Source organism: Copadichromis virginalis, linkage group LG1 (genome assembly GCF_057382275.1).
Source record: "Copadichromis virginalis isolate Kocher_CV1m ecotype Utaka linkage group LG1, C_Virginalis_male_GT1.1, whole genome shotgun sequence".
Classification (NCBI taxonomy): Eukaryota; Metazoa; Chordata; class Actinopteri; order Cichliformes; family Cichlidae; genus Copadichromis; species Copadichromis virginalis.
The window spans coordinates 16,763,204-16,780,149 of record NC_140618.1 but is presented as its reverse complement, the minus strand read 5'-3'; the positions used below and the strand labels follow the sequence as shown (position 1 = coordinate 16,780,149).

Below are 16,946 nucleotides of genomic sequence, written 5' to 3'. Positions count from 1 at the left end.
TTACACAGCGGTGGAGAGTAGACTTTATCAAAGTAGATGTCTTTCTGAAAGTGCTGTAACTAAGTTTAAGAATATAATCCACCCACTGTTATCATCTTCAATGCCCTGTACCAACATAGAGCAGAGCAGCTATCTGAACACTACCCCAACAGAGGTCGATTATCTTGTTAATAATTTCACCTCCTCACTACGTACGACTCTGGATACTGTAGGTCCTGTGAAAACTAAGGTCTCAAATCAGAAGTACCTGACTCCGTAGTATAATTCTCAAACACGTACCCTAAAGCAGATGACTCGTAATCTGGAGAGGAAATGGCGTGTCACAAATTTAGAGGATCATCATTTAGCCTGGAGAAATAGTTTGCTGCTTTATAAGAAAGCCCTCCGCAAAGCCAGAACATCTTACTATTCATCACTGATTGAAGAAAATAAGAACAACCCCAGGTTTCTCTTCAGCACTGTAGCCAGGCTGACAAAAGGTCAGAGCTCTGTTGAGCCAACCATCCCTTTAACGTTAACTAGTAATGACTCCATGAACTTCTTCACAAATAAAATTTTTATCATTAGAGAAAAAATTACCAATAATCATCCCACAGATGTAATATTATTTACAGCTACTCTTAGTACCATTGATGTTAAGTTAGACTATTTTTCTCCAATTGATCTTTCTGAGTTAACTTCAATAATTACTTCCTCCAAACCATCAACGTGTCTTTTAGACCCCATTCCTACAAAACTGCTCAAAGAAGTCCTGCCATTAATTAATTCTTCGATCTTAAATATGATCAACCTATCTCTAATGATCGGCTATGTACCACAGGCCTTCAAGCTGGCTGTAGTTAAACCTTTACTCAAAAAGCCATCTCTAGACCCAGCAGTCTTAGCTAATTATAGGCCAATCTCCAACCTTCCTTTCATATCAAAAATCCTTGAAAGAGTAGTTGTCAAACAGCTAACAGATCATCTGCAGAGGAATGGCTTATTTGAAGAGTTTCAGTCAGGTTTCAGAGTTCATCACAGCACAGAAACAGCTTTAGTGAAGGTTACAAATGATCTTCTTATGGCCTCTGACAGTGGACTCATCTCTGTGCTTGTCCTGCTAGACCTCAGTGCAGCATTCGATACTGTTGACCATAATATCCTATTAGAGCGATTAGAACATGCTGTAGGTATTACAGGTACTGCACTGCAGTGGTTTGTATCATATCTATCTAATAGACTCCAATTTGTGCATGTAAATGGAGAGTCCTCTTCACACACTGAGGTTAATTATGGAGTTCCACAGGGTTCAGTGCTAGGACCAATTCTGTTTACATTATATATGCTTCCCTTAGGCAGCATCATTAGAAGACATAGCATACATTTTCACTGCTATGCAGATGACACCCAGCTCTATCTACCCATGAAGCCAGATAACACAGACCAATTAGTTAAACTGCAGGAATGTCTTAAAGACATAAAGACCTGGATGGCCGCTAACTTTCTGCTTCTTAATTCAGATAAAACTGAGGTTATTGTACTCGGCCCTGAAAAGCTTAGAAATATGGTATCTAACCAGATTCTTACTCAGGATGGCATTACCTTGGCCTTCAGTAACGCTGTGAGGAACCTTGGAGTCATTTTTGACCAGGACATATCCTTCAATGCACACACAGCAAATTCAAAAGTGTTAAATGTTTTGGTGTTAATGGTCTTCTTGCAAAAGTAGAGTTAATTTTACTCTAAGCAGAGTCACATTCTTTTAATGTAACTCTGAGGTGTAAAATGATAGTAGTTAAAATCGAGTGTTAAAAATGAGTGTTTCTCTGTCAAATCTGGAGGTGTTACAATGGAAACATTAACTCTTGACCTCTTAACTCTGAACTCCTACAGGGGCTATGACACCAACAGAGTAAATTCACAGACTCCGCCCCCAGCACGGCTCCAATCGAAGCTGAAGTGAAGCCGTTTCAGAACATTTTGCTCTACATATTTGAGTTGTTTGCCATGCTTGGTAAGTCATTTTTTCAAAGATTGTTTCAATTATTATTATTATGAGCTTTTACTTCTGTGGCTCTTTGGAGTTGAGACAAAGCTGTGTGAAAGGCATTAGCCATGTTGCTCGGTGATAGCATAATATTCTGTTTTAGCTAGCTGAAAGGTATTGTTTGCGTGCAAATACCACAGCCTTGAAAAAAAAGCTTGCATGTGAATTTTCAGTCAAACTTTTGGTCAAATACACCTAAAACAATGTCTAGAATGTGAAATGTTGGTATAATGGTGCTACTTGAAGCCTGAAAACGATCGCCCATAAAAATAAAAATAAAAACACGAGCAAACAGCAGTAGCTGACGTCCTGACTGGGTTCTACGTTAGAATTTAGATCCCTCCAGAGTTTTGTGCACACGGTTTAGGTAAAAATTAAAAAGGTTGAGGTTTTACATTTAGTTCAGTATTACCTGTTGCCTGTGTATTTGTCTTTTGGGAAAATACTTTACACAAGTAATGGCTCAAAGAGGATTCCTTTTTTTTTTTTTTTTTTTTACTGTGCTGCAATTGTTTACTGGATTATTTGTGCCATTAATTAGTGTCAACTAATTTTTATTCAATCTCCGCACAGGATATGCTTGTGAAGATGGAATATGGGGGAGAGCAGAAGTGCGTTGAAGTTCCACAAAGGGATGAATGAAGGACATGCATATTGTATTGAAGAAATAAGTGATGAGAATGCTGTTATTTGCATTTACCATGTCAGACCTTTTGATAAACAAAATTCTAATGAAAGTGAGAACATGTACACTGTTACGTCTTTCAGAAAATGTTTTGAAATTGTGGTGCACAGTTCAGAATAAATGTTTTTCAAAAACCATTGCATCTTTTTAGTAAATGTTTATTTCCAAAAGAAATTTCTAGAAGTTCAGAACAGTAAAATTCCCGCTTTTTAGAATGAATTAGAAGATAACTCTTACGTAGTTAAACTAAAATACTCTTTTGAGAGTTAATATATAAACTCTTAACACCAAGTGTTAAATTATCAACTCCAGACAGATTTGGTGTTTAACACTAAATCAGAGTTAACGTACCAACTCTCCAAAAAGAGTTAAATTAACACTCTCTGGTGTGGACCCATATAGACACTTCAACAGTGTTGAAATCAAATCCGACAGTGTTAATTTGGACATGCTGGATTTGCTGTGCATATTAAACAAATATGTAAGACTGCGTTCTTCCATTTGCGCAACATCTCTAAAATTAGAAATATCCTGTCTCAGAGTGACGCTGAAAAACTAGTTCATGCATTTATAACTTCCAGGCTGGACTACTGTAATTCATTATTATCAGGATGTCCAAAAAACTCACTGAAAAGCCTTCAGCTAATCCAAAATGCTGCAGCAAGAGTCCTGACAGGGACTAGAAAGAGAGAGCATATTTCTCCTGTTTTGGCTTCCCTTCATTGGCTTCCTGTTAAATCCAGAATTGAATTCAAAATCCTGCTCCTCACATACAAGGTCTTAAATAATCAGGCCCCATCTTATCTTAAGGACCTTGTAGTACCATATCACCCTATTAGAGCACTTCGCTCTCGCTCTGCAGGCCTACTTGTTGTTCCTAGAGTATTTAAAAGTAGAATGGGAGGGAGAGCCTTCAGTTTTCAGGCCCCTCTTCTGTGGAACCAGCTTCCAGTTTGGATTCGGGAGACAGACACTATCTCTACTTTTAAGATTAGGCTTAAAACTTTCCTTTTTGCTAAAGCATATAGTTAGGGCTGGACCAGGTGACCCTGAATCCTCCCTTAGTTATGCTGCAATAGATGTAGGCTGCCGGGGGATTCCCTTGATGCATTGAGTTTTTCCTTTCCAGTCACCTTTCTCGCTCACTATGTTTTAACAGACCTCTCTGCGTTGAATCATATCTGTTATTAACCTCTGTCTCTCTTCCACAGCATGTCTTTATCCTGTCTTCCTTCTCTCACCCCAACCGGTCGCAGCAGATGGCCGCCCCTCCCTGAACCTGGTTCTGCCGGAGGTTTCTTCCTGTTAAAAGGGAGTTTTTCCTTCCCACTGTTGCCAAAGTGCTTGGTCATAGGGGGTCATATGATTGTTGGGTTTTTCTCTGTATCTATGAAGCGCCTTGAGGCGACTTTTGTTGTGATTTGGCGCTATATAAATAAAATTGAATTGAATTGAATTATTCTATTAAATAGCTAAAACACTTAAACACTAATTAACCCATTTGCATTAAGTTGGAGCTACAGGGCCTAATCAGTCGATTTTTGGGTCTAAGCATCAAATAGTAGATGATCCAGAAAAAGGATGTTGTATATCACCAACCTATCTAGTTGAACAGAAACCAAGATTTGGGAGCTACTGACACACTGCAACAACGCGGTATCTGAATAATTATATCTGACCAGCTAAATGAAAAATTAACTAGCCTCTGCTTCAGAAGAAGTATGCTGAATCGTCCACAAATGAAATGTCTCATAGGCGATGAAGATAACTCGGCGTGTACGTCACATTTCAAAAAGACAAATTTCTGCTATTGCAGTTTCAGGCTACACTGCATCTGTCTGTGGCTTGTTTCCAGAAGAAAAAAAATGTAAAAAGCCAACATTAATCATTTACTGCAGCAGTAACTCACCAGCCTCATCTATATCTGACTACCTTATATTGCATGTGAAAGACTGCCCAAGTAAAATATTAACTAAATAATGCACTCCCTAACCGTACCATATTATCTAACCATTAACAGTCAAATGTCAACAATTTTTGAGCAAACACATTTGACAAATCAGTCAACAGCATAGTTGAGTAATACACTTACTTGTCAAAGTGTATCTTTACAGCATGGTCTGCTTGTGCTTCAATCACCCACTGGCAGTTCAGAGAGTCTTTGTAAAAGGAGGGCCAACCAGGAGATAGCAAAACACCTGTAGGAGCTGTAAGATGCCCTCCACAGGGAGCTGGATGGAAACAAAGACCCCCACACACAACCACAGGAAATAAAATTAATCATTTTCTCCTTGTAAATGTCTGTAAATTGCTCCTATTTCATTAAGTTAGCAGAATAATTGTCTGCTCTGTTTATTTTATCATTCTAATCCACTCTGAATTTCTATATTTCATACATAAACATTTACCTTCAGAAATTACAGTGAGCCCATCATGTGCTACAGTAAGCAATTTTGAGTTAGTGATGTTTGAAAAAGCCCAAAATAATTATCACATTATAATTTATAGGAGGAATTAAATATATTTATGTGTCAAATGGTGCCAAAAAATAACTCTCCGTTTCCCTGCACAAACTGCAGGCAGCAACACTGGCACATACCGTCACTACTTTATAGCTCAGTTCCAAAATTTCAATTATGACACATTAAAAAACAATAATTATCTCCCGTTGAGTTGTTTCTTTCAAATAAAATGAAATATCAGACATCGTATCATGTTCGGTTTTTATTCTTATTCATTTTGAGTCTGTCTAGAACCTGAATTAAACATAAAAAACTCCAGACCTGGAATTCATGGTTTCTTCATTATTCATTGCTACAACATATAATTTGCAGTGGCTTGTCTTTTCAAGTAGCTCATACCTTTGCATATTTGATTGCTCTCATAAATCCAGACTTTCAGCAAGAAAAGAAAAAAAAAAACACAGAATGCATACTGAAGGAGCAGTTTTTTTGGATGGGATCTTCAAGAACAGGAGAGATGATATTCTCTCGTACTCCATAGTTAAAAAGATGACCCCCCCATGTTCAATTTGATTTTGTCCTAATAGTACATCTCTGTCTTTCGGTGTCTAAATAAATGAATATGTGTCCCTGAAAAGCTTTGGTACAACATGTGCCAGTCTCATTTAAAGATTATTCTTTAGAAAGAATGATGTGTCCAGACTGCAAGGCTAAAATCAATTAAAAGAGAAAATTTAATTGTTCCAAAGGTGCATAAACACACTTGAGCTGTATGGTAATCGCTAAAATAGTTGAATGTTTTGTGGAACATTATACTCCTATATACAGTAAACAGTTCTTATGTGTAGGTGTCTGCTTAGGTTTACCTTCACAGCGAGGTACAGCTGCAGACCAGACAACATTTCCATCCTGAATAATGCAGGTGACCTGATCGGACCCCTGGAAATACACAATTTAAAGAAAGGTTACATTTATACTAGGTTTTACCACACAACTATGGACACCGATTATGACAATCATTTCAAAATTGTGTTAAAAAGTGTGATAATGATACTTTCAAATGATTATTACCTGAGTCCGAATGAATCCTTGATCACAGCGAAACGCCACTGAGCTGCCAAGCTGAAACTGGTCACCGTACCTCTGACCATTTACTGGGACTCCTGGGTCATGACATTCATTCTGACCAAATGCTACAGAGAGAAAATAACCAGAGAAAAGTTAAAACTGGGGCTAAGACACATAAGATTGAATTACTGTATCAAACAAAGGCAAATTAATTTGAAAAGGAAAGAACAAAGACGTAATCTGAAAAAAAGAGAAAGCTGGCAGATTGCAACTACACTCTGGTTAAGTGGTTCAAAATATGTATGCATATTTATTCATTTGAGCAGTTTTTACCAGTTTTTTCAATTTATTTTAATACCGAAAAATTGGTTCTGCCAGAGGAAAAAAATGAAACCGCTGCTGTATCACTGTCAGTGAATGTGACATCTCCACTGATATGGAAATATGGGAATGGAATTATCTTTATGTGGACTCAACCTTGTCATGTTAAGCTTATATTATCCCCATTCCAGAGATTAACCTGAGATTGGACATGTCTCAGGTTGATTAGCTGCTGATGGAGGGAAATGGGAGCAGTGAGAGAAAGGAGAGGACGTAGGGAAAAAAATGAGAGCCACAAGGGAAATGGCAGGTACACAAACAAAAATGCACACATACTGTATATTACATACAGTCTTGTAGCAGTATTCAAATATGTGTTCAAATATGCATGTAGAGAAAGTACTATATAGGCCAAAGGCAGACACAGATAAAGTAGCCCTTGTACTCCTTCAACAACCTGATATTATAGAAGAGGAAGAAAAGACTAGAAGATACGTATGAGAAAAAGCACGAAATGCCAGCATACAAAATATTCAAATGATATGTTTAAACCAATACAGTCATTGGTTTGAACCCAGTAGAAGATGAAAAAAAGGCCAACTAAGGCTGAAGAAGTTAAGAAGAAGCCATAGTGACAGGGAAAGGTAGAAACATATGGCATAAAAAAAAGGAAAAAATAAAAACTAAATGATATTTCGGCTATAACAGAAAAAAGATGAACTCAATAGTTGACCTCAGATAAGAATAACTATGCATCTTACAGTGAATGCATTTTGTAATTTAAAATTTTGAGTAAACCATTTGTTAGTAAGATGTAAACATTTTAAAGATTAGCTGTAGTTAGTGAGGAAATAAGAATTTTGACATTAAGGAGCAATATGCACTAAAGTTAGCAGGCTAACCAGCTAGACCAGGCTTGGCCAACTCCAGGCCTCGAGGGCCGGTGTCCTGCAGGTTTTAGATCTCACACTGGGTCCACAATATTGTCAACAATGTCAATGCTGTCAAGAATGTCAACAATATTGTATAATGTGGGAAAGTCTCAGATTGGTCTAACTCTAGACTTATTTATTCAGAGTTTTTACTTATCCAAAGAGTCTAAATCTGTTCCATGTATAAATTTATTCTTGCATTGTTTTGTAGTTGAAGTGGACATCTGATTCATTAGGTCAGGGATGGGCCAACTCCAGGCCTCAAGGGCGGGTCCTGCAGGTTGTAGATCTCACCCTGGGTCAACACACCTGAATCAAATGATTAGTTCGTTACCAGGCCTCTGGAGAACTTCACGACATGTTGAGGAGGTAATTTAGCCATTTAAATCAGCTGTGACGGCTCAAGGACACATCTAAAACCTGCAGGATACCGACCCTCGAGGCCTGGGTTTGGACACCACTGAGCTAGACCCAAGTAGTTCCACTTTCTACCTCAAGGGACAATAGTGAGTCCAGTCTCTTTTTGCCCAAAGTATGGTTTAGTTTAAAACAAATTGTTAAAGAAACAAAAAGTGAACATATATAAGGTCAAAATTGTTTTTTGGAAATGATCATCTTCCTCTAAAAGTGATTAAAAACAGAATTTGGATATATTCCATTTTAAATATATCATTAATAACCTTAGCTGTCATAGGCTAAAGCACATTTTTACGCATGATGTCCTCATAATATATAGGATCAATTTATTTGTAGGATAGATTCAAATCTGCGAACAGTTATTGGCTCCCAGTGCACCGCTTTCACCAAATAACTGCACAGTCTTGCATTCATTCTTGAGTTTCTAACACAATTCATATAAATATACCCACAGCATAACCTCTTGATATTCATATATGCATTAAAATGTTAATAGACCAAATTACTGAAACAGCACAATACGTTTGATATTTTTAAGTCCCAGTGTAGAATTTATGTCATCAGGTTTTCAAATTACATTTTCAAAAAGTTTCACCACTAAAAACTATATGAATGTATTTCAGCATTTTTCTTTTCTGCCAGGTAAAAAGTTTGAGAGGCATTTAATTTAATATGATTTTTATTTAACTACATATTAATTTTTCGTTTGAGGTGCATCAAACCTTTCATTTGTGTTAGGATTTGAAATAGTACACTTTGTTATTTATTATGCTCAGTTTTTTTTCACTAGGTTAAAAAACACACACACACACACACACACACACACACACACACACACACACACACACACACACACACACACACTATTTTCATTTGTCAAATGCCACCTCTAAAGGAAGAGCCAAAGACAAGGTCATTTGGGAGGCAGTGTGTGAAATGGTGCAGAAGTGCATGGTAATCACACTGAATGAATCTGAATCACTCAGGCAGAACTAGTTCAGCTTAGAGTGGATAAATATACAGGATGGAGTAGCTGGGTTCAAACTCTGACAATGGGACAGGCTTAACTGGGTGAAAGTAAGATATGCATATGTAGCTTGCCATCACCAGTGTGTGAATGTGTGTGTGAATGGGTGGATGACTGGATGTGTAAAGTGCTTTGGAGTCCTTAGGGACTAGTAAAGCGCTGTACAAATACAGGCCATTTACCATATAGGATCAGTCAAGCAGAAGAAGTCAAACAGGACAGGTTAAGGTAACGTCAGGTGCAGTAATGCTGATGTCGGTATTATATTAATCATAACGAAGTGCCATTCTGAGGTGGTTAGCATATGAAAAGGTATTTTACTCTGAGCTATATTTAATATGGATCTTAACTAGTATATGAAGATACTAGCTATACAACAAGCTCCGGAAGCAAATCCTCAGAATTTAGTTGTAAATGTAGCTTATATGTTTTAAAGATGTGCATTGAGTTACATAGCAATACTCAGCTTGATAATCAGTAAATCATTTGTTTAAAAAAAGGGACACTCGCTAGGATCTACCCTAGAACATAATGTATAGCAGTATGTTGACAACTGATTTCTGCTTTTGTCTCTGATTACATGGTGGTAGAAGTGTTGCATCTCAGTTTTACTGTTGGAATGTCCGTATTGTTTAACAAATTTCGGCTATTAAAACTCCACTGAAGTGACCCTGGAAGTATTCTTAATAAAAATTTGTCAAAGTGTCAAAACAACATGCTGTCATTTGTCAGAAGAACTGCTGGGAAAAAAATGACAGTTACTTAAAAAAAATTTAAACCAAATTCAAATACAACAATGAGGTAGTACGCTGGTAGAGATCTTAATGGATATTTGGTTGGTTGCAAAGAGGCTGCTACCCCAAATCCTCTTTGTGACTAGTAGACTATCATAGTCACTGCAGTATGCACAGAAGACACAGATCTTTCTGCTAATACTCAATAACTACTCACGGAGTAGCTGAAAAATGGGAAAAAATTGCAGCAGAGAGCCGAAATAGAGGACATCCACCAACACATTTCAAATGGTGCATCTTTACTTCAATGCAAATCCATTTCTGGTTTTCATCATGCTTTTCACAAGAGTTTCTGAGTTTTTGCAGACAAATCTGCATCTTCCATGCAAACTACAAGCAATCACAGTAATCTGCAGGCAACCAAGAAGGTTTTCAGTGCACAATTCATACCACTTTGCAACCGATTTCACCTAGTGTCAGTCTCCAGGGACCACTGTAGAAGCACAGATTTTTCCTAGTGCCAGTGGGCTACTGACTAGTCTCTTTGTTTGCAACCTCCAGTAACCGCTCACCAACTGGTTGAGATTGCACATTTTCCCCCAGTGACTTAGTAAGCTAAGGGTGTTTACTACGGCCTAAACAACAAATGGACTGAGCAATAAGTAGGTAGTTGATACTTACTGGTATAGCTGATATTGAAGCCCTTCCCAGTATTTGAATGATCAGACTGAAATTCCAGTCTCATGATGTGACCGTTTGAGGCGATCTGTGATGGAACATCTTTTCCTGAGAATGTCCCAAATGTTGTTGGCTCAGACAGACCTAAAATCAAGCACAATTTAAACATTATTTTAGAGAGACATTTAATATTGCTTATCTAATTTATCCTGTATAAAATCAGGCCAGACTTGGAAAGAGAAAGGCTCATCCCAAGGGAGCTCAAAGAGGTGAATTAGGTGTAATTAGGGTTAAGAGAAAACAAAACACTGAGATGATTTAGCAGTTCCTGACACACTTGCTAAATGCTTACTAATATGCATGATAAGCACATAATGCTTTATTTAAGCATTAGAAGTAGAAGTGCCAAAGTATGAAATGTATTCATGGTGTAACAAATTATTGACATTCAAATAACTGACCTGATCTAAATGAATGTAAATGATTAAGCTGGTCCTGGTAAAGCCTAACAACTGTTGTGAGTTTTAATGAGAACAACAAGAAAAGTCTGTTAAAATGTCAATGTTAACTATAGGCCGCTGAAGGATAACTTGCTTCTCTGCATGCTTAGTGTTAGGTATTTTAGTACCATGGTAGCATTTACTGGATATTGTTTTATAGTGACATTATGCAGGAAAACTCTGTCATTCAATAAGGCCCCTTTGTTTTAGTTATTTTTCTCTTTGACCCAAGAATTGATGTGTGAGAATCACAGGCTGGTACAAGGTTGAAATACCACAGAGATCACTCCCTCAGCTACATTAGTTTCTTAATCTTTTAGACGCCTGTTGAAGGCCAAATGGTTTGTTTCAGATTTCACTAATGTAAGAACTCTTCGTTTTGTGCCTTGAAAATATGTCGCTGAGATAATCACAATTGTAGCTGAACTAATAAACTACACAAAGGATGCTTCTTCACCCAAGGGCAGGAAGACGCTGCCTTATCTTGGTCTGTACTGGTTTAAACTAATAATCTGCTGTCTCATGAATTTTACCCTCTATATAAACTGTTGTACTTGTGAATAAAGTTGAGTCACTTTGGGAAGACAATCTAAAGCAGTCTCTGTTTTCTTGTTCTCCCAAGCTGCTCCCGAGCTGCTCGTACTAACACGCTGAATGGCATGCTTGAATATTACTTGAGAATATATTTGACTGTGTTACAGACTAAGGGACATTCTCTGCTGATAGGTGAAGGTACATTCTCTGCTGATAGACGTCCACGCCTCGGAGGAAGCCGATCCACGGAGTAGGCCCTGGAAACAGTTTCCTTCACTTAGAATTTAAAACAACAACAACAACATCAAAAATAAAAATAAAAAATAGGAAGAAATCTCCAGTAAAAGTAGTCCATACTGAATGCACTGTATAGTAACAGTTACTACTAAATAGTACTAGATGTAAACATGCCTAGTACAGAGCGACAAGAAAGGCATTCATTCATGACCCTTTAACTTGTTAACTGAACAAAAATGGCATTATCCCGAGGACACCTATCTCGAAGATTATTTCCAATTTCCAATTTTGAACACTCATAGCATGAAAGCAACACCTGTGCACTATCGCATTGATCCAAATAACAAGCAAGAAACCTGAAGATCCGAGTATAAAAGGAAACCAGACACACATTAGTGTGTCATGCTTGCCAAAAGATGATACATAGAAGCTCTTTTGTACAGATGCTGCATTTGAGTGAATGCCCAAGAGACTAATATCAGGTGACTGTGGTGTCTGGGTCATTGATGGTATTGCACCTCAATGAGTATTGAACCATGCATTTCCGGACAATTCCATCACCATGGGAAGGAGCATTATCTTGTTCCAAGTACTCATCATCCCCTCAGGGTACATCATTGCAATGAATAGCATAACTTAGCTGGTATGTTTCAGTGTGCTCCAACACTGAGGTATCACTAGACAGTCATAAAAGGACGCACTCTATATGAGTTGAATAGTCTGAAACTTCCACCCCTTCGCCTGTACTGCTGTAATCATACATCACCTCAGGTCTGTCTAAGACATTTGTGTCACAGCATCAGACCATTTACTGCAAAAAGTAGTTATAAACTTTTGTTTGGAAGAAGATATTCTACTCTTCAGTGCGCTCCCCAGTGATCCAAGCAGCAACGACAGAATCAGGGGGGAGTGTCATAAAAACTGGACTACAGCACATAGAAAAGCAACTTTCCAGGTTGAGATCACTGGGATATGTACATATACTCTATAAAAAAGGATCCCAAAATGGTAATGAAAGAATATAACAAGTCACAGGAAACATCTGCAGTCTCTGGTGCATGGGTAAGAGAAATACACAGGTGGTAATTATTGTGGTCATGGACAGCTATAAATTTCCCTTGTTCATGTGGCTCAATGTCTTATGTTTTGAACCAGATATATAACCACAGTGGTACAAACAGGCCTTTAAAGAAAAGTATGGGAACGTATGGATCTACAAAGACAAAAATAAAGGGGCTTTATACAGAGATGGAAAAAGTACAGACATTCTGCACTTAATACTTTTTATACAGTATTCGGTACAAACACTACTGTTAAAAATACTCCAGTAAAAGTTGTACTGAGTACAAGTAAGTAAAAGAAAAAAAGTACAGGCTCTGAAATGTTTTCAAAGTAAGAAAGTAAAAGTAGCTCTTCAGAGGAAACAGGAAACAGGAAAATGTGTATAGTCAATGGTTCAAGTGGAATTCAGCAGGTGCAGATAATGCTCAGTGTGGACAAAAGAATCATAACTCACAATGATTTCTATTAAGAGCTCCAACAGATTTTCTTAGTGTACAGACTGTGGTCAGCTGACCTCCTGCTCTTTGTGGACATACACAACTGAATTCAACTAGATGTCAGCAGATGTTTCATGAGTTGTCTTGGCTGATTTCTATCCTCTACACTGACTGGCTGTCTTTTTTTTTCTAAATGGTATAAAATTGGTATGAAGGTGGATTTCAGTCAATGAATCTAAGCATCATCATCTAAAATCTACTCTGCTACACTTGATGTAACCCAACTCTGAGCATGAAACCACAGATACTGTGCACCAGTCACACACAGTTCTTTACTTTAAATCCATCACAGTACAGCCAACTAACCTGTTTATTCTGCAGTAACCTGTATTTTTTTTTGCAGCCTTTAAATTACACAGTTAGTCCACTCAGTTTGATTTACAGCATGTTTCACAATATGAAAAAATCATGATGTCACATATTCAAAGACCACTGAGTAGTCCTTACCTATAAATCTGACCTCTCTTCTTCCTCTCCTCCCTTGTGTTTCTTATCTTTCTCTATCTCTGAGTGAAGTTAGCCCTCTATCTTTTCTCTCTCTGGGATATACAGCAGCTGGACCTTTAGCTAGCAACACACTGTACGACAAACCTCTCTGCAATTGACAAATTTCAAATGCAACGGCGACGGCTCAACAAACATCCGCAAACACACTGATCTTTGTTGAACTCACAATAATTTGAAATGACCTGCCCTTTAAAAAAAAGGGCTCCTCTTCAGCAGGGTAGATAGATGCCGAAGTACTGCAACCACAACTTAAGGATACCTGTTTCCGGGTATTGTGGAAAAAAATACCCCCCCCGACTTTTGCACACGTCAAAACTACTTAAGTAAATTACAGATACCTAAAACATTGTGCTTAAGTATTCCAATACATTGGAAACTTTGCAGAGACTGGAGGGATTTAAACACAAATGTTGAAATTTTACAATGATTCCTTATCACGTGGTGAATTTCAATAAATATTAAACATATATCGCATAAATCTGCAATGTGACTTATTTTAGGCCAGCAGCGTGATCATGTGCTTTTGCTTGTAGCACAATAATAATTTCATAAGAACATCTCTATAGTGTAATGTACACGTCAACTCCATTTGTAACCATTTAAAACTATGATCCATTTTTTATTATTATTACACAACCGAACACATTGCATTAGCACATCTGCAGAACTCAGATGAAAGAGTCAAATTGCGTGATCCCCACAGTAGTCCTGGTCAGTTGTGGAGCACAAGGTTTGGCTTAAATACTGAGGATGATGCCAGATTGCATCAGGTGGCAGATTCCTGAAAGTCTGGCAGGGCATATCAGAAAATCACCTTGTAATTTATTTCTCAACTGAAAGTGATGAAATGACATATATATATATATATTTTTTTTTTTTTACAAATATCCACAATTATTTATTTTATATACGTGGCAAAGAGAGCACTGAAAATGGAAATACTATTTAAATCTCACCAATTATGAATTTCATTTTCTTAGATTATATTAGATTCTGATGATATTATTTGGATAAAACTGCTTCGGCGAGCATATGCTGTCTTTTGAAGCATCGTGGCCTTGCACGATGGCAACACCAGGTTGCCAAACACTCTGCCTTCTCACCGTACATCTTTCCATCAGCTTTCACAATCATCTATGAAAAACCCCACCCTTGGTGAATTTGTAGAGTTAAACAATGATTTTGCAGATACTGAGAATGTGTTTTGTTTTTTCAGCTATTTCTGTGTCTAGACGCTTACATAATACCAAACAGGAAGCGATGGTCTGCATGCCTCAATCAGGATCTTGACACTCGTATGGTGTAGCACAGCACACCTCCATGTTTCACCACTTCAAATTGCAAGAATTTCCTGTTTAGTGTAACTACAGCATCAGCAGCAGCCAACACTCTCTCAGTGTCACTGTCCTGTATCTGCAGCAGTCTTCATGAGGGATTTTTATTGATCTGTTGGACAAGCCTGGGTGGAATATAGGAACATTTTTAAGGTGATTTATAAAGGAACACTACATATAGCATATGCACGCTGGTATGGATGCTGAACATCATTATCATTATTTTGACTTTTCAGCAACCTTCTTTTTTTGCCTTTTGCTTGTACATAAACTTTTAATACAGATGTTACTCAATTTTTAACTTCATTTAGATATGGAGGTAATGTTTGTCTAAAGTTGCTGTTTTGGTCACTTTCTTTTTCTGCAGCAATTTCTTCTGCGGAGGTGAGAAGTGCTGCTGTAATTGCTTTTCTGGTCAATAAGTGTATTAATCTTCTGACATTCCAGTGAACCAGCTGATGCTTTGATTACAGGTTTTGAGGTGAAAAAGCTATTACAATGCATATGTGTAGGTTTTTTTTTTTAGTTGGCTATTTTAAAAGTGCAGATATAAACAGATACACTGGAATGAGATGAAATGTATTGACGATCGCTAAAAGCCTGAAAACTGACAGTTTCTTACTATTGACTTTATGAAATTCATATGAATTTTTAAAGGTAACAGAGATGGCAATGGAAATCAATGTCAGCTGACATCACTTCAAGGGACAGAAAGGGAGTTTCAAGACCACTTCACTGATAAAGATGCTGTTCTTCACAACACTCCCATAGAAACTTTTCTTTTTATTTCCTTCTTGACTTGAATTTTAGGATTCAATGCACTTAGACACAATTAAGCTACACAGTAACTGAGTTGTAAAGTGCCAGCCTCTTTAGTCTCTAGCAACTCAAAAGCCCTTTCACTTATTCATTATTACATTGATAGGCAAGAGACCAGGAAGGAAATAGAATCAACGTAACAATAGCTAAAAGAGTGCCAAGATCCTACGTTATCTTATCTAAGTGGAGAGATTTAGAGAAAAGCCTTTGTAATAGTCTGTCACTATCTTCTCTTATATTAGATGACAATAATGGCTTTCTGATTAAGTTAACCATTTACATGCCATTCAAAATGTAGCCCAAAGTGTCATCTTTTTTTTTTTGCATGGATTTCATGCTGCTGTTGCCCCACTCAGAGGATTTATGGGTTATTACGGAGGTTCCTTTGTTCACTTTTGTTTGCCATTTGTGATTTCATGTTCTTTTATTCAGAAATACAAAAGAAGGCAAGTTCATAAGTGTCAAGTTGATATAAAACCTTCAGTGAATAGAAATTTGATTTCTTTTCTATAAAGGCATAAAAGCAGAGTTTGAGTGATTGCCTCTGCTGCATAATTCAATGATATTTTAGACATTTGATTATGTGACATGAGGACATATAATTAGACACTGCCAATCAATCATCGGCAATGAATTGGCATCAATAAATCTTTGTAAATATTTGTTTGTGTTCATCAGCCCAAGAACCGATAACCGATTAATAAGCATAATCTGTGAAAAGTGGATGTTCAATTAGTAGCTAACCTTATGAAAAACAATTATTGGGTGCAGTAATGGTGAATACTCCAGGGAAAATCAGGTAGCATGCAAACCACCACGTTTCTCTACCTCAGTTTGTTGGTATGGAAAAACTACAGGCATACAGAATGAGCTTTAAGCCATCCATTTATTTCTCACTTCAGCGCTGAAGTACAGTCAATTTGGAAAATGTGGTTAATTGGGATATACTATGAGGATTTTTGGATACTCAGCAGAATTTTTTTTTATTGGAAATTTTGGACTTTCAGTAAGTTTTTTGGTGATGTAAGATTTGTGCCTGAAAATAAACGTGCTTGCATTGCACAGCCCTGCATTAGAGCCTGCGCTATAGCTTACATCAGCAATAT

At 37.4% G+C, this 16,946-nt stretch overlaps 1 protein-coding gene and 1 long non-coding RNA gene across 2 annotated transcripts in view; one reads left to right on the top strand and one right to left on the bottom strand.

The window, feature by feature from the left end:
* csmd1b (CUB and Sushi multiple domains 1b) overlaps positions 1-16,946 on the bottom strand; it is a 208,127-nt gene that overhangs the window by 132,126 nt on the left and 59,055 nt on the right. The window contains exons 11-14 of the mRNA XM_085452803.1: positions 10,354-10,494; positions 6,245-6,366; positions 6,040-6,112; positions 4,804-4,942 (exon numbers count right to left, since the gene is read on the bottom strand). Coding sequence (XP_085308929.1) covers positions 4,804-4,942; positions 6,040-6,112; positions 6,245-6,366; positions 10,354-10,494 — 475 coding nt within the window. The remainder of the gene's footprint in view (positions 1-4,803; positions 4,943-6,039; positions 6,113-6,244; positions 6,367-10,353; positions 10,495-16,946) is intronic.
* Positions 1,877-2,848, top strand: LOC146718548 (uncharacterized). Its single transcript, XR_014916581.1, has 2 exons — positions 1,877-1,993; positions 2,600-2,848. It is a non-coding gene; the product is annotated as an uncharacterized LOC146718548 (long non-coding RNA).